At 42.3% G+C, this 26653-nt stretch overlaps 1 protein-coding gene across 4 annotated transcripts in view; it reads right to left on the reverse strand.

Moving 5' to 3' along the window:
• Window positions 1–2741: 2741 nt before the first annotated feature.
• CEP162 (centrosomal protein 162) overlaps window positions 2742–26653 on the reverse strand; it is a 77585-nt gene continuing 53673 nt past the window's right edge. For 2 of the 4 annotated variants that reach the window (XM_045011571.1, XM_045011570.1), the window contains exons 22-27: window positions 20812–21039; window positions 18639–19309; window positions 17739–17880; window positions 17198–17296; window positions 8031–8165; window positions 2742–4682 (exon numbers count right to left, since the gene is read on the reverse strand). In XM_045011571.1, the coding sequence (XP_044867506.1) occupies window positions 4464–4682; window positions 8031–8165; window positions 17198–17296; window positions 17739–17880; window positions 18639–19309; window positions 20812–21039 (1494 nt within the window). In that variant the 3' untranslated portion in view covers window positions 2742–4463. Of the gene's footprint in view, window positions 4683–8030; window positions 8166–17186; window positions 17297–17738; window positions 17881–18638; window positions 19310–20811; window positions 21040–26653 lie in introns of those variants that run through there. The other 2 variants (XM_045011572.1, XM_045011574.1) reach the window with 2 other exon arrangements.

The raw sequence follows: 26653 nt of genomic DNA on the forward strand, positions 1-26653 counted from the left end.
ACCACTCAGTGCTTGTTTCCTGAGCTCAAAAGTGATGGTCCATGTTCAGCTGCTCTGTGAATGCCAAAATTAATCTGGTGTTGTTTCTTTCCATGGCACACAGCAGGTCAGACAACTCTGATTCCTGTTCAGAGTGGGTGCTCATAATATATTGCATGATCAGATGTGTTCATAACACTGACTACAAACAGTAGAGAGCAGTGCAGGATCCATCCTTTCAGACAGATGGTGGGCGCACAGTAAACAGGGGTTGCTGAAAAATCCCATGAAATCCAGTTGGAAGCCCAGGGAATGATGGGATGGAAAAACTGCATCATGGGACATTGAGCTCACACCCATGATGCACTGGGTTTTGATTGTCAGCATAACTTGTGTCAACAAAACTCTGTAGTGTAGACAAGGCCTCAGATAACTTAGGTATAATCCTGTCTTCATAGGAGGCAGACTGCACCTCTTTCGGGAAACCCAACAAATGAAGCCATGAAGCTCGTCGCATTACCACGGCTGTGGTGATGGACCTAGCCACCGTGTCGGCCACGCTGAGGGCAGATTTCAGCGATGTCTTTGCTACTAATTGACCCTCTTGGATAATGGCCTTAAAAGACTTGCGATGTGCCTCTGGCAACTTTTCAATAAAGTAATTCAGTTTAGAGTAATTTATGTAGTCGTATTTCACTGTGAGGGCTTGGTAGTTGATGATATGGAACTGTAGAGTGGCCAAGTATGCTTTTCTGCCAAAAAGATCAAGGCACTTCCAATCCCTATCAGAGTGTAGCCCTTGACTGGTGTTGTTGGCCATGATAGTTGATGGCATCCACCACGATGGAATTGGGCGGTGGATGGGAAAACAGGAATTCAGATTCCTTGGTGGGGATATAGTATTTTTTGTCCACTCACTTGCAGGTTGGTGCCACTGATGTCAGGGTTTGCCACATGGTCTTTGCCAGGTCCAAGATGGCCTCAATAATCAGGCGGGCAATAATTGAGGACGAAGAAGAATGGAGGATGTCAAAGAGCCGATAGTGGGCATCCTTGACTTCCTTCAATAGTATCTGGAGGATGTCTGCAACCCTTTTTGCGAGCTTCTGGAAAAGACTAAAGTTGTCTGCCAAAGATGGTAAGCGAGGCATGATGGCTTTGTCTCGAGAAGAAGAGGATATGGTCCTCAATGTCATTCCTCCTCAGTACCGGCTTCCTGTTCCTCTATCTCTTGAGGTGGTTCCAAAATCCTGGATGCTGTGGCCGAGGGAGTGTGCTTGGATGGTTCTTGAGTGAGGCTCAAAGCTTGAGAGGCATGCTGTCGGTGCACCACCCAAAGATCCCAAAATTGTCATTGGGATGGCAGAGAGGCCGGTGGTGGAACCTATGGGTGGCCGTACCAAGCTGGTGGTGGTGGAGGGACCATCTGTGGGTATATCCTTGGACTCCATTGGTAGTGAGCACCATATGGAGCTTGGGAGGACTATTGTGACACTACCTTTACTGGCTCGCTGTCTGAACCTTCACTAGAGAGCAGAGGGAAGGGGCATAACATGGCATGGCAGTGGGAATACTTCCCGTGGCTGGTAGAAGCTCAATGCAGAGATCTTGGTACCGAGAGGTGGGGACTCGGGTGCACCCGACATGCAGAGGTCTCTGGAATAGTGGAATTCCGCTGGTACCAACTGTCCCAGTGTCAGTAGTGGTGCCGGGGTTGGGGGAAGGAGGGCAGAGACGGTGATCTTGGTCTGCAGCTATCTTTCAGGTACCAGGTGAGCTGTCGATGGTGAAGTGGATTTGTATGGACTTTTTAGTGTGTTAACACTTGTCCTTCGGTACCAATGACTTGGTGCCCATGTCCATCGGGTCTGTGAGTCTGTTAGTGGTACCAGTACCCATTGGTCTTCATGAGGCATGGTTGCCAGAATGAGATGGTCTTGGAGCCAGTGAGATACCAAACGAGATGGTGATCACAAATGGCTATCTCAGGGTTCACTAGGGGGACTTCCCATTCTCCTTTTAGATGATTTGTGAGAGGGGTTTGCAGCTTGTTTCTTCAACCCACATCCCTTAGATGAAGAAGGTTATGAAGACTCATGTCTACCAGGCAACTGGGGCCAGATTGATGCCTCTTCTGGCAGAGCTCTCTGTCTTCATGGAATCTTGGCCGGAGTTGTTGGCAAAGACTACACTTCTACTGTATGTGGCCTTCCCCAAGGCAGCGAATGCACTGAGAGTGTTTACCTGCAACCAGGATTGCCTCTGTACTGGTGTGGCACTCCTTGAAACCTGGCAAACTGGGCATACCCCATTGAGGGGGAAAAAAGCAGGGTAAAATAAGCAAGACGAAGAAAAAAAAACCCCACTACAACTATAACTTAAATAGGAGGCTAACTATAAGTATGTAAAACAAGAGAACAATAATCTTAATGGACTGCTAATGGCTCTGTCTCTAGCCAAGGGTGGTTGAGAGGGAACTGAGGTGGGGTTAGCCTGGGCGTGTTGATTAACCTTGTGGCACAGCATGAGGAGAGACAGCCCATGTGCCAGCCTAACGGACACTGCTACTGAAGTTCTCCAATCAGCAGCGCAGGTATGCAAGCACACCTACAATGGAGCACCCATAGGGACACTACTTGAAGAAGAAACGTTGGTTTCTTTTTCTTTTCTTTTTTTTTTTTTTTTTAAACTTTTGTATTTGCAAACAAATCACAAGAGCTTGTACATTATGAAAATACAACATATTTACTAATGATTGACATTTTATATACAAAACTTTATAGTCCTATTTACATAGTTTATGACTATATATTAACACTTCCAGATTATTCTTGGACAAAATCATCCTTTTTAATGAAAATTAAGCTTTTATGGAGTTTTGGAAAATATCTGAATGAGATACCCAAAATAATGATTGCATTAATCCCAACTTTATCACTCTCAATACATGTTTTAAATACAGATATCACGTACAAACACTTAGGGATTGTCTACATGACCCATGAGACTGCAGCCAGCTGGGGTGTGAATATACCTCACACTACCTGTTCTTGTGGACCCTGTTCTACATTCTAGCAGTCTGTTAGAGCACTTTGAGCTAGTCACATTTCAAAGAGGACCAGATCAAAGCATTCTAACTAACTGTTAATATACAGCAGCAGGGACAACATGGATAGTCAGACCATGACAGGCTAGTGCCCGGGAGCTTCACACCCCAGCCTGCTGCGGTCTAACTGTTCATGCCCTTACATACAGTGTGTGTATTTTTTCATGTATATATAAAATATATAGCATAACTATGAGCAAATATTGCACTGCAAATCAATTATGGGCACTCAAGTGCATTTTAACAGGAACTTACAAGCTACAAATTGGTACATAACTACTTTTTATTTAAATCACGCACACTCACTCATGTGAGCACATAATTTACTGATGAAAACGTGTCTTCTTTCATTGTCCCTCCAAAAAGGCATAGATCTATAGCTAATATATGTGCTGCTGTAGACCTGTAAACTAACTCTTAGCATCATTCAGTCAGCAATCAAATACCACTGATTATACTAAATAGAGCATTAGTATGAATGACATGGCTTTGTAAGAAAGATCTCAAAACTCAAGAAAATAGTTTTCTAAGGTTACGTCTATACTAGGAGTACTACAGCGGAACTGCTGCAGCTACGCCATAGCACAGACGTTTCCTATACCAACAGAAGGAGTTTTTCTGTTGATGTAGGTAATGCACCTCCCCTAGCTAGGTTGACCAAAGAATTCATCTATCAACCTAGGTGAGTCTAGACCAGGGATTAGGTTGTCTTAACTATGGCACTCAGGGGTGTGAATTTTTTCCATACCCCCCGCGTCCTTCTAAATTTTAACTGTAGACCAGGCTTAAGTCTGGGGTCATTGTTGTCATAAAAAGAACCTGACCTAGTCCTCCAAACATTTGGAGAAGTTTAGGGGCCAAAAAGGGGAGGGAGGAAAGAAAAGAGTATTGGGTGAAAAGATGAGAAGAGAGAAGTGTTAGAAAGATGTAAACAGGATTGTGTGCCCTAATTATTGTAATAAAATAGACCACATTATTCAAGAGTTTCATAGATCTGACATAGGAAAATACAACTGAGCAATCAGTTATGCTATATGAAACAGAATTGTACATCTTCTCTCAAAAGTATTCAGTAATGTTCCACAGGCTGTTGGAAGAATACGAAATGCAAATTTCTTAACAATTCAGTTTATGGGGGGGAAAAATCATCTGGCTCAAAATTCCTAATTTTTTTTAATATACAAGATCATTTATTATTAAGAAATTACGAGACACAATATGATCAATCAATTGTTCAGTAAAAATCTGCCTTTAGATGAGTGAAAGTTCAGATGAATTTCTGGAAAGTATCTGAACTTGCAAGAATTACACCAGTGATTGTTTTATATTCACAGCTGTATAGGTTAAAATTCTATTTCTCTGATCAGTTCTTACCCAGTCACATCTTCCAATATCTTTCTGGTAAATTTAATCCACTTGAAACAGGTACTGGAACAACCACCCCTTGTTTCTGCAATTCCCGTAAAACATCTAATATTGAATCTAATTCCACTTGAAACTTCTCCAGCTCCTGATTCTTTAATTGGGCAAGTTTCTTCCACTTCTCAACTTCCTGGGTTTGCTGCACTTCAGCAACATGTCGTGTTTGTTGCACTATCTGTAAATGATAAGTTGTTTAACAAGAAGTATATTGATTTCCAGTCATCAGTTCACTGAACATTGTTCCTTAGTTGAGACAGTCCCTTTGCAAAATACATACTATTGTATTTTTAATTAAGTTTCTGATGTTAAATCCCAAAGCCCACTGCTAATTATTATATGGAAATATTTGTTCTGAACACTGGAAAATGTACTTTTGATAGTAGCAATAAATTCCTTTAGACATTAGTGGGGAGAGGAAGGGGGGTTAATATCCAGTTCAGATTAAAGAAGCCTCACAAGAGATTAATTTATTTTTTCCAAAGGTCCCAATTAAAAGTTTGAGCACTTAAAACTTTATGACAAATATTTAACACTTTTGAATACATCAGGCCTTTCTGAGCCTTTTACAAAATTTGCTATATAAATACACACTAATTGAATTAGTAATAGTCTGCAACAAAGACAGACCAAATCTGGATTCTCTTTATGGTACAGAGACCCTGTGCTATTGCTATACTTTTAAAAACTGCGTAATGAACTCTATAAATGCACCAACAATAGCCTATAGTGACATTGCCCTGAGGCTATTGCAGATATGGGTCTGAATGAGTTTTCACCCCTAATCTCACCAAATTCCAACAAGCTAATTTAAACATGTTACTGTCAAAGGAAATAAAAATCCATATGCCATTCTGAAAACAGAATATTTTATTTTGGAATGTGCTGTATAAGCAAAGACATAATTTCAATCCTCTGTAATAACAAGATATAAATTGCCAGTTATTTTAATTATTTATGTGTATTACCGTAGCGCTGAAGGGTAAATCTACATGGAAAGCAGCAGCCCACGGCAATGAGTCTCAGAGCCCAGAACTACAGATTCAGGCTCACGGGGCTCATACTACAGTAAGAAGTTCAGACTCCTCAGGTTCTGAAGGCTAGGAATGGGGGCTGGGTTTCAGAAACCCAAACATTTGCTATTTTTAGCGTTGTGGTGTGAGCCCAGTCCGCAGACTCGGGCTCTGAGACTTGCTGTTGTGGGCTGCTGCTTATCATATAGATCAGTGCTTCCCAAACTTGTTCCGCCGCCTGTGCAGGGAAAGCCCCTGGCAGGCCGGACCAGTGTTTACCTGCTGCGTCCGCAGGTTTGGCCGATTGTGGCTCCCAGCGGCCGCGGTTCACTGCTCCAGGCCAATGGGAGCCGCTGGAAGTGGCACAGGCCGAGGGACATACTGGCCGCAGCTTCCAGCAGCTCCCATTGGCCTGGAGCAGCGAACCGCGGCCACTGGGAGCCGTGATCGGCCGAACCTGCGGACATGGCAGGTAAACAAACCAGCCCGGCCCGCCAGGGGCTTTCCCTGCACAAGTGGTGGAACAAATTTGGGAACCACTGATATAGATGTACCCTAAGAGCCCTAGTCATGGACCAGGACGCTGATGCTTCTTAACATTCAATACATTAGACTGTCCCTTTTTTATTTTATGTATGTATTTGTACTGATTCGTAGGAGTCCCATTGCAGAAGATTAAATTTATAAGTTGGGAAATAAGCAAAAATTAAAAACACAAAAAAACAGAATAAAATGAACACAAACAAGCCCCACAACTCAGCAAAAGGAAAATTACTTAACAGTGATTGGTGTTTCTTAGAGTGTTGCTCCTCTTTTACTGTACAAAAAAAATCCTCACAATAAATATTGAGTCAGCTTGTTTATTTCAGTGGTGTTACACCAATAAAGAATTTGGCCCTGTGGTCCAGACAGCAAGGAACTGCCAATCAAGTCAAAGCATAAATCCCACCTGCCCCCACTTGTATCTGAATTGAGGCACTTTCTAGAGTTGAAAAAAAGGGAAGTTACGCACTACCTGAGGTTGTAGAGGTGAAAGGGTGGGGGCATGAGAGAGGGGAAGAAGAAAACAAAATGTGTTATGTTAACTTGCTGTTCTGACTTTTAAAAACTGACAGCACAGGAATAGAAATAGGGCATTCACATTCATGCTAATGAAGAAATAAATTGCTCCGCCATCAGGTCTTATATATTTGATAGGATATAACAACTTTCTTCTTTAAAGGAATCTATGTGGACAGTTCCACTTTCTCTGGCACAATGGAACTTTCTACCATCAGGGTAAAGCTTGTCTCTGCAGCAGACAGGGCTTTGTTGGGGGCCAGTCCAAGACTATGGAACAATGCCCAGAAGAACTAAAAACCAATATAAACCTCACCACCTTCTACTCCAAGTACAAGGTACACTTCAACTTTGCCTTCTCCATTTACCAAAAAATATTCCCCAAATCAAACCACTTCATTACACATATAATCCCTGGGAGAGCACATGTGACAGATACTAATCACACTGCTTAATGCACTACTGAAAAGCATTAAGATGCGAAAGTGACAAGGGAAATAAAAGAACCTATACAGAACAAAGTAGAAGTAATTCTTTGGATACAAAATGATCCTTATAAAGATTACTAAGAACACAGGCTAGATCCTTCTATAAAATGAGGTACAGGAATCACTGAGAAATTACTTTACTTAGTTGAAATTATATATGGCTGTACGTTAGGTTTTAAAAAGAAACCTTAATTCAGCTACAAGTAGTCTGGAAGCGTTTATGCTTTGACTTCACTGGCAGTTCCTTACTGCCTTGCTATCTACGCCATAGGGCCAAATTCTTTTTTGGTGTAACTCCATTGGAATAAACAATCTGACTCAATATTTACTGCAAGGATTTTTTTGTATAGTAAAAGAAAAGCAACACTATAAGAAGGAAAAAGATCCAACTCACCAAACAACCACTGGATTATACAATTGTCTACTATTTTTAATTAGCTTTTTTGTGGATTGGGGTAAAGGTAGTAAAGGAAGTCTATGGGGATTTTTTGTGACAGTACAAGGAGCATGTGGGAAATATTTTGCAAGTTTTTTCCTGTTTGAGTAATGTTTAGAAATTGAGCAAACATCTTATGTTGTTGAGCTCTATTTGGGATCTCAGACTCAACTCGGTCAATATTAAGTTGAGCCTAGTCTATAAACACACCGGTCCTCATTTTCTAAACCTAGTGTTCCTGTTTGTGCCCATATATGGCAATTTGGCACCTATAACTGCTGTCACTTTGGATTTCTATGTATTTCATCTGAGATCCAATGTACAAGTTATTTTAATTGCCCCTGTAAATAACTGTGGGTACAGGATTGCATGCACATTTATATGCACCAGCGGGCACAAAAAAGGACGACGACTTTGGTTTATCATGTCATCGGTCAAAATGTATTTGATCCCTGCAGTATGGTCTGCAATAATTTGTACAAATTCTGTCAAAATACACAGGAGATAGGTACAGAGATGCTCTATTTTACCTGCTGAAGTTCTTGTTCTCTTTGTACATGTCTGATCTCCATATACTTGATTTTCCTTTCTAGACACAAGAAGTGTTTCATCTCAGGACGTTGCCTCTCTTTAGCCTCTCTCAGTTCTTCCAATAATTTTGTCATCTAAAATTTGAGGTATTATTTGTTACTTGTAATGAAGTAGTGCCAACTTTACTAAGTGTTGTATAAACAAACAGGATTTCTCATCAAAATGGCTTTACATTTTCTTTCACAGTATTTTAAATGTTAGCTCACTGTTATAATCCAAGCTTATCTTAGAGCCCGAAGGTTCTTGCCTCTTATTACTTTCCTCTATGCTGCAAAAGCCTAATCTCTAGTAGAATCATAGACGATTAGGGTTGGAAGAGATCTCAGGAGGTCATCTGGTTCAACCCCCGGCTCAAAGCAGGACCAACTTCAACTAAATCATCCCAGCCAGGGCTTTGTCAAGCTGGGCCTTAAAAACCTCTAAGGATGGAGATTCCACCACCTCCTTAGGTAACCCATTCCAATGCTTCACCACCCTCTTAGTGAAATAGTTTTTCCTAATATCCAACCTAGACTTCCCACACTGCAACTTGAGACCATTGCTTCTTGTTCTGTCATCTGCCACCACTGAGAACAGCCGACCTCCATCCTCTTTGGAACCCCCCTTCAGGTAGTTGAAGGCTGCTATCAAATCCCCCCTCACTCTTCTCTTCTGCAGACTAAATAAGCCAAGTTCCCTCAGCCTCTCCTCATAAGTTGTGTGCCCAGCCCCTTAATCATTTTAGGTTGCCATCCGTTGGACTCTCTCCAATTTATCCATATCCTCTCTGTAGCAGGGGCCCCAAAACTGGACACAATACTCCAGATGTGGTCTTACCAGTGCAGAATAGAGGGGAATAACCACACCCCTCGATCTGCTGGCAATGCTCCTACTAATGCAGCCCAATATGCCGTTAGCCTTCTTGGCAACGAGGGCACACTGTTGACTCATATCCAGCTTCTCATCCATTGTAATCCCGAGGTCCTATTTTGCAGAACTGCTGCTTAGCCAGTTGGTCGGTCCCCAGCCTGTAGAAGTGCATGGGATTTTTCCATCCTAAATCCAGGACTGTGGACTTGTCCTTGTTGAACCTCATCAGATTTCTTTTGGCCCAATCCTCCAATTTGTCTAGGTCACTCTGGATCCTATCCCTACCCTCCAGCGTATCTACCTCTCCCCCCAGCTTAGTGTCATTCATGAACTTGCTGAGGGTGCAATCCATCCCATCATCCAGATCATTAATGAAGATAGCAAAGAGTCTTGTGGCACCTTATAGACTAACAGACATTTTGGAGCATGAGCTTTCGTGGGTGAATACCCACTTCATCGGATGCATGCAGTGGAAATTTCCAGGGGCAGGTATATATAAGCAAGCAAGAAGCAGGCTAGAGATAACGAGGTTAGTTCAACCAGGGAGGATGAGGCCCTCTTCTAGCAGCTGAGGTGTGAAAACCAAGAGAGGAGAAACTGGTTTTATAGTTGGCTAGCCATTCACAGTCTTTGTTTAATCCTGAGCTGACGGTGTCAAATTTGCAGATGAACTGAAGCTCAGCAGTTCCTCTTTGAAGTGTGGTCCTGAAGTTTTTTTGCTGCAGGATGGCCACCTTAAGATCTGCTATTGTGTGGCCAGGGAGGTTGAAGTGTTCTCCTACAGGTTTTTGTATATTGCCATTCCTAATATCTGATTTGTGTCCATTTATCCTTTTCCGTAGAGACTGTCCAGTTTGGCCAATGTACATAGTAGAGGGGCATTGCTGGCATATATTACATTGGTGGACGTGCAGGTGAATGAACCGGTGATGGTGTGGCTGATATGGTTAGGTCTTGTGATGGTGTCGCTGGTGTAGATATGTGGGCAGAGTTGGCATCGAGGTTTGTTGCATGGATTGGTTCCTGAGTTAGAGTTACTATGGTGCGGTGTGCAGTTACTGGTGAGAATATGCTTCAGGTTGGCAGGTTGTCTGTGGGCGAGGACTGGCCTGCCACCCAAGGCCTGTGAAAGTGTGGGATCATTGTCCAGGATGGTAGTTGTAGATCCCTGATGATGCGTTGGAGGGGTTTTAGCTGGGGACTGTATGTGATGGCCAGTGGAGTCCTGTTAGTTTCTTTCTTGGGTTTGTCTTGCAGTAGGAGGCTTCTGGATATACGTCTGGCTCTGTTGATCTGTTTCCTTATTTCCTCGTGCAGGTATTGTAGTTTTGAGAATGCTTGATGGAGATTTTGTAGGTGTTGGTCTCTGTCTGAGGGGTTAGAGCAGATATGGTTGTACCTCAGTGCTTGGCTGTAGACAATGGATCGTGTGGTGTGCCCGGGATGGAAGCTGAAGGCATGAAGGTAGGCATAGCGGTCGGTAGGTTTTCGGTATAGGGTGGTGTTAATGTGACCATCACTTATTTGCACCGTGGTGTCTAGGAAGTGGACCTCCCGTGTAGATTGGTCCAGGCTGAGGTTGATGGTGGGGTGGAAGCTGTTGAAATCGTGGTGGAATTTTTCCAGAGTCTCCTTCCCATGGGTCCAGATGATGAAGATGTCATCAATGTAGCATAGGTAAAGAAGGGGCGTGAGTGGACGAGAGCTGAGGAAGTGTTGTTCCAGGTCAGCCATAAAAATGTTGACATATTGTGGGGCCACTGATCTGGAGACATATATTGTCATCAAATTTGAAATAGTTGTGTGTGAGGATAAAGGCACAGAGCTCAGCAACCAGTTGTGCTGTGGCATCATCAGGGATATTCCATCAGTGTGTGGGATGTTTGTGTAGAGAGCCTCTACATCCATGGTGGCTAGGATGGTGTTTTCTGGAAGGTCACCAATGCATTGTAGTTTCCTCAGGAAATCACTGGTGTCACAGAGATAGCTGGGAGTGCTGGTGGCACAGGGTCTGAGTAGAGAGTCCACATATCCAGACAGTCCTTCAGTGAGAGTGCCAATGCCCGAGATGATGGGGCGTCCAGAATGGTCCATGATGCTAATGGAGTAGCCCAGTGGTCCCCAACCTGGTTAGTCTCTAATTTTTAAGTCAAAGTTGTCTTCTAGTGAAGCTAGGAAACTGTTATTTAACAGATTGGCGTCGTTAATGCAGCATGGCTGTGCACAGCAATTCAGAGGCAGATTAGCGTTCAAAATACCTGAATTACGGATCCCCCGATCCGTATGTGCTGATGCAGTTGCTGACAGCAGTAGAAGCCTGTTTTTGCCCTCTGCTCCAGCAGGGCCTTTACAGCTGAGAGACTTCCTGGTGAACATTTTCCCCAACAGGAATGGAGGGCAAAGAGAGGCTAACAGTCCGGCAGCAGCAGCTTCATAAGACACAGACTCATAGATAAGATGCAGGTGATTTTTAGGCCGAGGTTAACAATCTCTTAATTAGAAAAACAAAAGCAGGCATGTCAATTAAAATCTTTTTCCAAAGATTTGTGGCTCCCTCATGAATTCTTTGTGGTTCCCCAAAGGAGCCATGGCTCACACTTCGGGAAGCACTGTACTAGGTGACCTAATAGAGTTTTCTGTAAAATCTCTGAGATAGATTAAAGTATGACTATTAAAAATGACAAATTATAGTATCTTTAGATGGGAAGGAGTCTGTTGCAAATGTATATTATCTGACCAATCAATTTCTCTTCCCACTTGGTTTGTTGTTTTTTAACGAACAGTCTCTTAAAACATTAATTGCATCTGAATTGTCACAATGAAGTAATTTTCACACACGTCAGTCACTTCTAATCATGATTTCACAGAATCAAGTACTAGAGATCAAAGTGAAATGAACAAGCATTATGTTAGTTAAATTTTCTGTGGCATGTTCTGCTTCCTTACTCAATAAATACCTCAATAAATACCTGGCTTGTCCCAACCAATTAAAATTCAGTTTTACTTGAGATAAAGAGCAATTATTAAACTTAAATTCTAACCAACTTAATTTACCAAGATCTAAAGTGGACATGGAATCAGCCATCTGTTCGCTGTGCAACAAAATATGGACGGAGGAGAAAGTGCTGGAAGAATGGACCCTTGGTATCATAATCAAGTTACCAAAGAAAGGTGATCTAAACAATTGTTCAAACTGGAGGGGAGTAACACTTCTATCGGCCACAGGAGAAGTATTAGCAGCAGTCCTCCTGACAGAATGAAAGGAAAGATGGATACCATCCTACATGAACAACAATCTGGATTTAGACAAGGGAGATCGTGCACACATGCTATTTTCACCCTGAGATGGATTACTGAGAACACAACTGAATTCCAAGGCAGTCTTGCCATCAATTCTGTGGACTTTCAAAAGGCATTCGATAGTGTAAACAGAGAAACAATGTGGAAAATTGTGGAACAATATGGAATTCCAACAAAAATTAATTAACATTATGAAGGCATTCTACATCAATTCAAAATGCTGCATTAAAATGGAAACTGGATTGAGTAAGCTATTCAGCATCAAAGCAGGTGCATCCTGTCTCCTTTTTTGTTTATACTAGTCATTGACTATGGATTAAAACAATGCGACAGGGATACATATGGCCTAAACTGGAACAATTCAAGGCTATTTGATCTAGATTTTGCTGACGACATCGCTCTCATCAATGAAGATGCCAATGGACTACAAAAATGCACAAATCAAGTAAACAAAGTAATGGAGAAGATGGGTTTGAGATACAATTCAAAGAAATGTAAAGTCATGTTGTCATAAACAGATAGTTAAGGGTTAAAGTCTGTTTTACCTGTAAAGGGTTAACATGCAGTACCTGGTGACCACCTGACCAGAGGACCAATCAGAGATAAGATTTTTTCAAATCTCTGTGGAGGGAAGCCTTTGTCTGTGTGAGAACTGTTCTTGAATCTAACAGAGGACAGTCATGTCTCCAAGTTCTCCTGGAGTAGTTTCTACTAATTAATAGTGAGTATTAATTAGAAAGGCAAATTAGTCTTATGATTTGATTTCTGTATTTGCAATTGTGTGTTTGCTAAAGGAAATGCTTTATTCCTGTTTGCTGATATTGCTTTTACTGAGAAAAGGGGGAGAGGGGATTCTCTCCAGAGATTAATAAGGTTATACCCTATGAGTGTCCAGCTTGGGCTCATAGAGATTCTGTACTTTCTTTTTGTTCTCTTAATAAATTCTTTTCTTTTCTTTGGACTTGGTTAATTCCTTCCCTTGGGGAAATTCAGGGGAAGGGGAGGGGGAAGTGGGCTGCTTCCCTGTGTGTAGAGATTCAAGGCATTTGAATCCAGGCATTCTATCTCCGGAGCAGGCTGGAGAGAGGGAAGAGGGGGGGAGGTTCCTCCTCTGTGAATTGATCTGTGTTCCCAAGGGGGGAAACAGGGGTGTCCCGGCCCACGGAATTGACCGGGTGGTGGCAGCCGAAGGGGAGACCTACCCTAGGATTTTGGGATGGGGGGAAGACATGCGGGTCCTCACTTTGAAACCGCCCAGTTTCAAGTGAGGGTAGACTCTGACATGGTGGCAGCGGAGTTTCGAACCCATTGTTACAAGGAGTTTTTTTCAGCTTGGCTACGCTGAAGGAAGCTATTCTTAGCAGCAAAGCAACCTGAGAGAAGAGGGAGTTTACAGTTTCAGCCAGGTTGGCTGGAGGCAATTTAGTTTTCCAGCAGGCTTTGTTGGAAGCATATTTTCGTTCTTGTTGCTTGGACAGGCAGCTTGAGGAAAAGGCAAGTTTCAAGCAGTTTTCAGGGTTAGGAGGAGTTTTTTTCTCTGCTGGCTATGCTGAGGAAAAACTCTTCCCTAGAGGTGTGTCCTTCCTTTGTGATATCAGGTATCACTCAGGATTCCTAAGGTGGGGGGAAGTGCTCGACAAAGTACATTCCCATCCAACAGGGAAAACAGGTTTGGGGGGGGGAGACAGAAACCCTCCAGCCAGATTTTTTTTCCCTGTGTCTTTTCAAATCCTCTGGAGCCAGGGAATACAAATCTCTGAGAGGATTTACTACACTTTTCTGCAGGTACTAAGTAGCACCAGCCGGTCAGCTGGGCTTATTAGGAAGATTGTTTTTTTGGAAACAGATTTTCAGCTGGGTTTAGCTGAGGCATAAGGTTTCTAACAGGCTGTGTTAGAAAAGGATTTTTTTCCTTCTTCTTTTCTTTTTTCTCCTTTTTTCTTTCTGTCTGCTTAAAAACAGCTAGGAAAGAGGTGCAAGTTTTTCTAGGAGGCTTGTTAGAAAGGACCCCCACTGTGAGGTACTTAGCAAGTGCTAGAAACAGGACAAACCAGTTTTTTTGGGTCTTCTCAGTATATCAGCAAACAGCAACTACACATTTGCAAATGAAAAGGTTTTGTTTCTTTTCTATTCAGTCTCTCGGGAATAGAGAGGGTTAGGAATTGGGGAAACCAATTCCCTGACTGCAAAGGGGTGTGGCCAGCACCAAAAAGCAACACCAGCAAGCCACACATAAAATTCACTGACTGCAGAGGGGTGTGGCCAGCACCAGAAGGCACTGTTCCCCATCCCAAGAAATTTCCCACCTACATGGCAGGTGAGGACACTCAGGCCTTCTTCAAAAAGGTTAAAAGGACCTGCCATGGGTACAGCATCCCTGAAGACCAGTACAAGGACTGGTCAGGAAAGAAAACTTTTGCTGTCTATTACAATTATTCCATCCCCATGCTACTGGGGGAAGACTTGGCCAACCATGTGCAGCTGGCCAAGAGGGGGGGAGTGGTCAACCGCGGCCAGGCCAAACAAGCAGGCACTCCCATCCCTGTTCCTGAGCCATCCACCAGGACCCTGTCTGTGTTACCAGAGACCCAGACAGAGGTGGTGGAACCGGATCTCATGCCAACAACTACAGCAGCCATAGTACATCCAGTCCCAGGACCGGAACTGGAAAAGCAACCAGCGGCAGAACCAGCGCCAGCACTGACGCCAGCGCTTGCAACTCCACCGCCAGGGGGCGCCAACGGGCCTAAACTGGCAGAAGCAGCAAACAACTCTACCCAAGAGGCTCAGCCAGAGCCTCATATATCACCTTGTGCACCAGCGGAGAGCGGTCCACAGTCAATGGAAACAACTTCATCACCTACATCGCTCCCAGAGGAACTGGTGTCTCCCGCCTCAAGGGAACAGTTCCAGAGAGAGCAGGAAGCTGATGACAGCCTCAAGAAAGCATGGGCGGCGGCACGAAGCAACCCACCGCCTCTCAGCTCTTCTACCCAATTCCAGTTTGTTGTAAAACAAGGACTTTTATATAAGGACATTCTTTCTGGTCAACACCAGGAAGGCCAGCATCTTCAAAGACAGTTGGTAGTTCCAACTAAGTACTGGGACAAGCTCTTAAGCTTGGGCCCTGACATCCCAGTGGGCATTCTGGGGTCAACAAAGCAAAAACAGGTTAAAAACATTCCTTCCACTGGGAGGGGATGGGCAAGGACGTTGCCAAGTATGTCCGGTCAAATGCATACAAAGTGTTCTTCAATGTCAAATATCTTGTTGTTTACATACTTAGTAGTATATGTAATAGTGCATGTGTTTTGTTTATCTGTTTATGTTACAGTGCTAGGAGGAAATCACCACCAGTAGTTCCCACTGTTGGCGATTTGGGGGGCGTGTCATAAACAGATAGTTAAGGGTTAAAGTCTGTTTTACCTGTAAAGGGTTAACATGCAGTACCTGGTGACCACCTGACCAGAGGACCAATCAGAGATAAGATTTTTTCAAATCTCTGTGGAGGGAAGCCTTTGTCTGTGTGAGAACTGTTCTTGAATCTAACAGAGGACAGTCATGTCTCCAAGTTCTCCTGGAGTAGTTTCTACTAATTAATAGTGAGTATTAATTAGAAAGGCAAATTAGTCTTATGATTTGATTTCTGTATTTGCAATTGTGTGTTTGCTAAAGGAAATGCTTTATTCCTGTTTGCTGATATTGCTTTTACTGAGAAAAGGGGGAGAGGGGATTCTCTCCAGAGATTAATAAGGTTATACCCTATGAGTGTCCAGCTTGGGCTCATAGAGATTCTGTACTTTCTTTTTGTTCTCTTAATAAATTCTTTTCTTTTCTTTGGACTTGGTTAATTCCTTCCCTTGGGGAAATTCAGGGGAAGGGGAGGGGGAAGTGGGCTGCTTCCCTGTGTGTAGAGATTCAAGGCATTTGAATCCAGGCATTCTATCTCCGGAGCAGGCTGGAGAGAGGGAAGAGGGGGGGAGGTTCCTCCTCTGTGAATTGATCTGTGTTCCCAAGGGGGGAAACAGGGGTGTCCCGGCCCACGGAATTGACCGGGTGGTGGCAGCCGAAGGGGAGACCTACCCTAGGATTTTGGGGTGGGGGGAAGACATGCGGGTCCTCACTTTGAAACCGCCCAGTTTCAAGTGAGGGTAGACTCTGACACATGTTAATGGGGACTATAGGGACAGAAATCAAAATTGAAGAGGAGAAACTGGAGAAGGTGGACAATTTTAGATATCTTGGACATACCATCAGCCAAGATGGTACTAGTTCCAAGGAAATAAGAAGAATCATCGGGAAGGCAAACGCTGCATTTGGAAGACTTAAAAACATCTGGAAACTCAAAACATCTCCCTCAAGACAAAACTGAACATGTACAAAGCAATTGTTATTGCCATCACAACATATAGCAGTGAGACATGGCAACTTACCAAGAAAGATATGCAAAAGCTGGATACATTTAATCACAAATGTCTGAGAAGACTATTGGGAATAACATATAGATATAGGAAGACGAAAGAAGAAGTCAGAAAAATTACTGGACAAGGCACCCTCTCACAAATAATCTACAAAAGAAGACTTCAGTAGCTGGGACATGTGCTGAGAATGGAAAAAGAACGCTTACCAAATACCGGCCTTGAATGGAAGCCAGAAAATGGAAGAAGAAAGAGAGGAAGACCATGAACGACATCAAGCACCTCAATATGAAATGGTAAGATTTGGAGGGAAGGGCAATTGACAGGCAAGGATGGCAAATGTGGGTAGCCCAATGTGCAGCAAAGCATGGGATGGACTAAGGTCTAAGGTAAGGAAAGTGGTCACAAGCTTGGATTTTTGCAGGCTGTTTTCATTTTATATTATTGGAACTTTTTTAAAAATAAAACAAAGATTTCTTGCTTTATAATCAGATAGCTCAAAATTGAAAAAAAAAGATCACAACAAACCTTTCATTTACCTCTTTTTGCAAGATTTCCTCTCGCGTTTGTGAAACTGCAAGGGCCTCCTGATCTCTGTGCAGCTCATTAACTTGTTCTTGTAGATGTTTTATTAAGATCTAAGGAAATATTTTAAATATTCCTCATTAACACTGACAGATTTTAAAACCTTCAAAGTAATACATAAAATCAATTCTTGAATCTTAGAATGAAAATATATGAAAGCATTTCTTGAATCTTAATATTAATAGTAATTGTATTACTAGACAAATTTTTTTTTACTAGACAAAAGCCAATAGTGAAGCAATTAATTGGCCGTGTACTGGATTTGAATTTAAAATATTTCCATGATATCTTTATGCCCTGTATATTCTCTCTACATTTTTATTATGTAATATACATATATTATTTGTTGAGAAAGTCCCATTTCTGAAAGAATATGACCTATTTTAAAAATATTTAATTTCTACATCACCACAGATTTTGCCCATTTTCTGTTAAAGTCATAGTTAATAACTCTTCACATTCATTAGGACCATAGGTGTATAACTGTTATTTTACTTCTTGTCTTGAAATTTTGCTATTTAGTTCAGCTACTTTAGAAGCCGAATGTTCCACTGCATGCTGACAAAGAATTTTCTCTACTTCTCTCTGATGGGATGCTCTTAGAGCTGCAATGTATTCTGCTGTATCTTCTTTTGTCCTGTAAAAGAAAGCTATGCATATAGCTGTTCCCCAAAATTGTACCAACAAAATTATATATGCTTATACATTTGAAATAATTAAATTATAGGCCCCCATAACTTCAAAATTGCACACACTTCATTTCTTAGACGTTACAAAGATTGTATATGCAAACACCATGTGCGTGCAATTACTCCAACTGCACCCACAATATTGGTAACTGTATATGAAATTATGCATGTGTCTAATTTTGAAGATTGGGCCATAAATATTAGTATTACACTATTAGATGAAAAGACAAACGCATCCAAGCTGCAACAATTTATATTAAATAACCTTGTTCTTACTCAAAGCCATGACAAATTCTAGATTTATTAAAATGCACTCATCTGGACCTGCCTGAGGGCTTAATAGCAGTGATATACTACACAGAAGATCTAAGTCCTCTTCTCAGCATATTGTTCCTAAATGAGGGTAAGGACTCATGGAAGTGATTGCCTCACATTCTCGTCCACTCAAAAGCATCAATTTTATCCAGTCACCTATGACCAGAGAGATGCCAATTAGTGCCAATTTAGGTGGCAATTTTTGTGACACGTACACACTTGAATGTGTGTACAGAAACCGCCAACTAAGTTAGACAGTAGCGGCTTTTAGGTCATTACTAATGTGAGCTGGATTCATACACGTGATCTATTTGTCAAAAGGCACTGTATCATTACTGATCTCCCGCCAAGACTCCAATGTTTTAATAAATGTATGAGATGACTGTTTTACCTTCGTATGTTACTTTCAGAATGAGCCAGTGCTGCTTGAGACTTCACTCTCTGCTGGCTCATTTCTAGAGACAGTCTTTCTAGCTCATCTTTTAACCTGGCATTTTCTTGCAGAACTTCTGAAATATGGGAATCAGCAAAGTTATGTGGCTGGTATATTTTCTCATCAAGAGTGTCTGGGAAGGGTTCACTGGTGCTGGCATTCCTTTTACTTGTTGCTAAAATATCCTTTTTCAAAATTTCTGTTGACTTCTCCTTATCGTCAGTTTTGTCACTTGAGTTATGATTTGACAACATTGTCCTCCTCTCTTTTTGAAGTCTCTCCACAGTTTTTGTTAGGTCCTGTATCTCTCTACTTTTGGTGATTAATTCTTGATTTAGTCTTACCAACCTGGCTTTAGCATGAGCTTGTTCCACCTGGTATTCTATTGTTTGTAAGTCTTCATCACCTCTTTCAAATTTTTTGAGTTCTAACTGGGAGTTTTGATTTTTAAGATTTTCAATTTCTGTTTCAAGATTTTTTACTGTGATCTGATGGTTCTCCTTTAGATTACGAAGTTCTTGCTCAATTGCCGTAAAACTGGCTTTGCTGTCATGCAGTTTTTGTGGTTCATTTATCAATTTATAGGCAAGGAGTTCTTCAAGCTCTACAAGTCTTTGCTCATACTGAAGCTGGAAAAAAGAGCAATTTACAGAGTTGCACATCTATTACTCCCTCTTTTTTGTAAAAATTAAGGGATTAAGCACCTTAAGTAAATGTTTAACACATTATATACAACAAAACTAGTAATATTTACAATACTATGAATTAGGTAGTTCAGAAAGCAGCCTCATGAATGTAATTACTCATTAAGACTACCTGCAACAAAAAAGTATATCAGCAAACTAAGGAACTATTCTTAGTAAGGATAGATAGGCACCTTATAACAGTTAGAAAGAGAATAAATAATTAAAGCCAATTATTGGGAAAATGAGTGTTTCCCATTGCATTATTGTGCTGGATTATTCTATTCAGCTATCAGTCTGAACAGACGAATTAACATTCCATTCTCAGTTTAACATTAAGAGCACGTTGGCTCACTAAGAAATTCAGAGCATTTCATATTTTTGTTAAACATAGCATTTCAACTGTTGCAAAGTGGAAATTAGCATCATGGACCAGAACGTATAAATAGAACAAAAAACAGATGGTCCCTGCCATCTGGGTGTGTATGGGGCAATCAAGATAATTAAACCCTGGTCTCTTTTGAGCTCTGTCAGGACATTCTGTTCCAGAGGTACTAGTAGATAGATACACAAGGAAGCTTCCTCTCAATTGTATGGAGAAGGCAAACCTTAGCAATGTATTTTCTTCTCCTGGTGTCATGAGCAGAAGACTGGTAATTTCTCATTCAAGTGAGTGCCAGGGTTTACTCAAAAGGGGTCTATCTCCAACTGATTCAGTCTTTCCAAGATCATGTTCTCCTTCCCTTCTACGTAAGCAGCAACCAAAACTGGTCTTGTGGGACAAAGCCCACTGCCATACGCAGGACTTCCAAACACAGGATTTCAGATTTGGTGCCAAGATCCTGGCAGAAGAATATGTTTTCCTGGGCAATGGCAACCTAGCACCTACTTGTCATACTGCAGATCAGAGCCCAGGACAATTTCTGCAGGAATTCTTCCACGAACCCCCAACTAACAATTCTGTGTCCTGGACATCCATGAAGAAAAAGGTGGGGGGAACGGGTTCTGGCTCAACATGCAGAAGAGACTGCAATTTGTAAGTGGACTATACTGCTGCAGCCTACACACTTATTTTGCTTGTGTGTGCAGCTCAGTATGTGTGCACCTTCTCTCTGTATCCTGTAGGACCAAGTAAGTCCCCTTCCTCTATTTATGAAAGCTTTTTTAAGAAGACCCAAGCAATCTCTCCTGCAAATTTAATTTCTCCTGTGTCAGTTTCAAAATGCTTTTACGTGACTATATTTAAATGCCCAAAGCTTTGAAATTTCTGCCCCTCAAATCTTTTTCAATATTCTTCTCCTCAAATGTTATCTTACTTTCAATTTGCAATGCTACTACCTTAGAGACAGATACCGTTACATTCAGTAAAACCTCTCTTCACTACTTGTGGAATAAGCTGCTACTCAACATGCAAAAGGGCCTGATGCTGATAGCCTTAAGTTAGTTACCTTTATTTTTTGAAACTGTTGTTCCATAGCACGTAGACTTTTTTTAGCTTCATCATCTTTACCCTCAAGTTCTGTTTCTAACTTTTTTATTCTTCTTTCCAGGAAATCAATTGTATTGGATTTAGCCGAAATGTCACCACCTCCTTCAGCTGCTGCAGCAGCAGCATATATCAAAGCAGGCAAAGAATTTGGATGCCTTCTTTTTAGAATTGTTTCCATTTCTTTAATCTGTGGGAAAAAAAACCCCAAAACCCAAACAACCCATTAAATAGAGATTTGGTTAAAAAAAATTGTGGTTCTCACTATCAATAGGAACATAAGAATGGCCAGAGAAGAACAGACCTATGGTCTATCTTTCCCGAGTATCTCCCAATAATGGCCAGTGCCAGATGCTTCAGAGGGAATGAACAGAAAGGTACAATTATTGAGTGATCCATCCCCTGTTATCCAGTCCCAGTTTAGGTGCACTCAGAGCATGGGGTAGCATCCCTGACCATGTTGGCTAATAGCTATTGATGGCCCTATCCTCCATGAACTTATCTAATTCTTTTTTGAACCCAGTAATACATTTGGCCTTCACAACATCCCTTGGTAATGAGTCCCACAGGTTGACTTTGCATTATGTGAAGAAGTATTTCCTTATATTTGTTTTAAACCTGCTGCCTATTAATTTCATTGGGTGTCCCCCTGGTTCTTGTATTATGTGAGGAGGTAAATAGCATTTCCTTATTCATTTTCTCCACATCACTCTTGATTTTATAAACCTCTATCATATTCCCCTTTTGTCATCTCTCTTCTACACTGAACAGTACCAGTCTTTTTAATCTCTCTTTGTATGGAGGCTGTTCCATACCATTTTTGTTGCCCTTCTCTGTACTTTTTCCAGTTCTAATATATCTTTTTTGATGAGGTGTCCAGAATTGCAAGCAGTATTTGACTAGTGGGCATATCACAGATTTCTGTATTATATAATTTTCTGTTTTTTTATCTATCCCTTTTCTAATGGTTTCTAAGAGGAGGTTTCTCACCTGTGACTGGCGGTTCTTTGAGATGTGTGGTCCCTATCTGAATTCCACTGAGGATTATATGCATGTGCCATGTGTCTGGAGATTTTGAAAATAGTAGTGTCTGTTGGTCCACGTGTGCACACTTGGTGCACGTCATGGATTCATGTAAGACAAGTAAGGGTGGGGCAGACCAGTCGTGCCCGCAGTGCCTCCTCCACCACAAATCAAATAGATCCGCAGTAAACGGGAAGGAGAGTGGGACTGCAATACAGATAGGGACCACATATCTTGAAGCAACTCCAATTACAGGTAAGTAGCCTCCTCCTGTTCTTTGAGTGATGATACCTATTGTATTCCACTGAGGGTGATTAACAAGCAGTACCTAGTTAGGAGAAGGGGCAAGGAAGATGATGGAACTGTGCAATATTGGATTTGACTTCCAACTTTTAAAGGATGTCTTTTTGTATCTAACTGCCTCTTTTACTCTGTTTAGCAATGGTAGCATTTTTTGGTCCTCTTACTGTTTTTTTAAATTTGAGGTATACATTTAGTCTGAGCCTCTGTTATGGTGTTTTTAAAAAAGTTTCCATGCCGCTTGCAGGCATTTCAATCTTGTCTCCTGTCTGTGTGTTCCGTTCTATGCATCCGAAGAAGTGAGCTGCAGCTCACGAAAGCTCATGCTAAAATAAATTTGTTAGTCTTTAAGGTGCCACAAGTACTCCTGTTCTTTTTGCGGATACAGACTAACACGGCTGCTACTCTGAAACCAATCTTGTGACTGGTACTTTTAATTTCCATTTAACTAGCTTCCTCATTTTTGTGTAGTTTCCCTTTTTGAAGTTAAATGCTACTGTGGTGGGTTTCTTTGGTATTCTCCACCTTACAAGGATGTTAAAATTAATTACATGATGGTTGCTATTACCATGTAGTTCAGCTAGATTCACCTCTTGGACCAGATCAGGTGTGCCACTTCGGACTAAAACAAGGATTTCCTCTCCCTTTGGGGATTCCAGGTCGAGTGGCTCCAGGAAACCCATGAGTTTGAACTTCTATTGTAATAAGACTCTGCCCTCAACTCCTCCTTGGGTGTTTACTAACATGAATGTTTAGACCGCTAGAGACAGTGAAACTTCCCTACCTCCCTCAGAGTCTGACAAAAATGAATAGTCCTTCTGCAAAGAAGAAACTGCCAGCTGGTGTGCTGGGACTGCCCTCAAACTGTGCTTTGGATGGAAGTGTTGATTACTTAGTTCTGGTATAGGAGCAGTGGTTGGTACTTGGAGTTAAGCTCCTTCACTAAGGAGAGGTACCAGAGAGGTGTCTGGTACCAAAGAGACCAGTAGGTCTTTTGACATCACAGAGGACTTTGGTACGGAATACACTGGTACTGAAGACAGATGATTAGATAACATTGGTACCAGGAAAGACAATGGTACTAGGGTCCTTGGTAGTGAGAGGTTGGAACAGCAGACCCATTTTGAGCCTTGAGCTACTCTGTCTCAGGCTTGAGAAGATTTATGGCTTGACCTAGAACTCGTCCACCTGTGGGCTCTTTCCTCCCTCGGTCCCCTGAAATTTTACCAAGCAAGGACGATGGATCTTTAGGAGTAGGAACTTCAGATCCACATGTGGAGCACTTTTAGATGATGAGTGCGCAGACGTTTGTGCCCCAGAAATCCCAGGATCTGAAGTGGGATGCATTATCCCCTCCAAAAGGAACATTTTCCAACAGGACTCCCTAGCTTTCTAGGTTCTCCTAGAAACTGATTTACAGAAGGCACATCTCTCTCCTTCTAATGTGCTCCTCACTCAAACACAACAAGTACTTAGTATGCAAGCAACTGAATCATTAAGAGAAAGGCTGGCCTCACAAAAAGGGCAATTTTTAAAGCCTGGAGATTCATGTTCAGTCATGGTCATTGTCATCACTAAAAAGTTTACTTGGGTCATCAGCACCTGGGTCTGAGTACCCAAGTTAGCCCAGCCTGGCTGTGAACAGCCACACTAAAGCCATATCTGAATTACTGTGTCCTCACTAGTGCTTCACTCACTCAGGTAAGTTGCTATGACTTCTGGACGCATATTCCATAGTTCTTTGTGCTTCAGTAAACTGAGCTATTCTTCAATTCTTTCTCAGTGAATTGTGGGAGAACTTGACTATCCTCTGGGCACAAAGGGGGGGATTCTGAGAAGGCACTAGAGGAGTATCAGAACTTGAGTGTGTTGCAACCCTATACATAGTTATGGCTCTGTATGGCCAATTGTCGGTCCACGGCCATCTTGTTCTGCTAAAAGGACAAGGCAGCCTCCATCTTGGACCAGGTTCTTGTTCCACAGGAGAGGGCAGAGACCTAATTCTGCCCAGCAACACCGTGGTGTCGTGTGCAACCCTGAGGTGCGGTGTGCAACATTCTAGTGCTGTGTGCATTTTCCCGCTCTTTTGGCCTGGTCATCTAGGGGTCAGGCTAGTGCCTTGTGCAGAGACGCCAGTGTGCCGTGTGCAGATCCTGTTGGCGTGGGGGGCAACAGTTCAGAGCCTGAAGGGTGTAGGAGCCAGGGACCAATCAGATGCTGACACGAGTGAGTGAGACCCTTCGAATAAAACTAGGTTTCCCCCCAAAATCTTTGTGGAGTGTCCGCGTGTCAGCTGAAGGGCCTGATCAACCTTTCAGCCAGGGTCTCCTCCCGGTATAGCTAGCTCGTGTCGTGTCGTTTTGGATTCGTTATCGCTTTGGATTTATCGTTTTGGATCTATTTCCATCAGCTCGTCATGCTTCTAGTGTCTGCTCTGCTGGTCAGCTGCGCCTGGAGTGCGGTATTTGCTTTCTAATTTCTGACAGTTTGCTTACCTAGCTTCCTCTTTTTCCCCCTCCCTAACTCGGTACCAAGTGTGTATACAGTATATGAGAGTTGAATTATTGAGCTCATAATTGCACAGTTGTTTAGTTTGTATTTGTATATCTGTTCTGGGTTTTAGTAGATAGTTAATTATAGACTGTTTTAAGTTGTGTGAGTTACTGCTCTGTCTTTGTGTAGAGTGTTTGGTGCTGGGTGCTGTCTCCACCTGAGGATTAGCTGACCAAGGGGTTTCTGTCCCCGCGGTCTGTGTGAGTGGAACCTGCACAATCACAGCCGCACCACACTCTGGGTAAATCCCTTAGTGTGAAAACAAGGGCGGTTGAGGCAGTGGCCTGTGGGTCTCTTTTCTGTGTTGCACCGGGCACCGCTCTGACGAACCCTTTCCTCCTTGTGTAATTGGTGTGTCTGCCTACTCAGTGTGAAGCAGTGAGCAGTATAGATTTGTATTGTTAATGATTTTTGGGTGTGTCTGTATTGTTTAATAACATCCCAGCTAAGAATTGCCTCCTCCTCGGCCAACGTTGTAACTATCCCCCCAATAAACGCAGCCACTTGGCTTTAAACTTAATTCTGGTCCAGCCTGGTTTTTCCTCTCCCAATACCAAAGCTGATCGAACCGCAATCGGTTTCGGACAGAGTGGTCTAGCCGGTGTCCTCACTACAAAGTGGGCAGGTTCCCAGACCAAGTAAAAGCAGCACCCAAGCTCTAGCCCAGTGGTTCTCAACTAGGGATACATGTATCACTGGGAGCATGCAATGATCTTCCAGGGGGTACATCAACTCATCTTGACATTTCCTAGTTTACAACAGGCTACATAAAAAGCACTAGCGAAGTCTGAAGCACCTGACATTGGCCACTGCCGGAAGACAGGATACTGGACTAGATGGACTACTGGTCACACCCAGTATGGCCATTCTTAAGTCAGTAGAAACTAAAATTTGTTTATACTGCTCTATACAATACACAATAAAATGGAAGTACAATATTTATATTCCAATTGATTTATTTTTAAATTATATGGATAAGCCATTTTTCAGTAATAGTGTGTTGTGATACATAATCAGACATAAAAATACAAAAGTAAGCAATTAGTTTTTAAGTTAAGTGAAACTTGGGATATGGAAGATAAATCAGACTTCTGAAAGAGATACAATAGTCTGAAAAGGTTGAGAGCCACTTCTAGCCTATTCCCCCTACCTAGGCCAGACAGATTGGGTTTAAAGCACCACCAAATGCAGGTAAATGTATTTTGTGTGTGGACAGAAAGGGATAACACCGAAGAAAGAACCTAAAGGCATGTCTGCATTAGTGAGCTTACAGCAGCACAGTGTACCAATGCAACTGTGGCACTGTAAGATCACTCGTGTAGCTGCTCTATGCCGGGAGGAGAGAGCTCTCCTGTCGACATAATAAAACCACCTCCATGAGCAGCTGTAGCTATGTTGGTGGGAGAGCTTCTCCCACTGACATAGCACTGTCCATACTAGCTCTTCTGTCAGTGTAACTTATGTCACTCGGGGGGGGGGGGGGGAAGGGGGTTCATGCCCCTGAGCGACATAAGTTACACCAAAAAAGTGGTAGTGTAGACATGACCTAAGTTAACTCTGCAGTGAAGAGACAGTCTTGATACCTGGATAAGCCACTAGCCCTGAGGCAAAACAACCAACCAAGTTTCCTTCTAAAGGGAAGAAAGGAAACACTCTACAAAATCTCTAACATTAATTATTAACTATTAAGTACCTAACTATCTATAACTTTTTCTAACTATTTACATAAGAAGAGGTCACATGAACACTGAAAATTCCAAATTATAGCCAGAGAAGGAATTGCCAAAGTTGGGCTCTCCCCTACCCTTTATGCCTTCGGTTCGTGGCATGAGGACATAGGGTACAAACAGTGGCCACCAGCAGACACTGCGGGGCACTGGTTCCATGTACACCATCAGTGGAATATATACAGAGAAGCATTTGAAGGA

This window comes from Mauremys mutica, chromosome 3 (assembly GCF_020497125.1).
Source record: "Mauremys mutica isolate MM-2020 ecotype Southern chromosome 3, ASM2049712v1, whole genome shotgun sequence".
Lineage (NCBI taxonomy): Eukaryota > Metazoa > Chordata > Testudines > Geoemydidae > Mauremys > Mauremys mutica.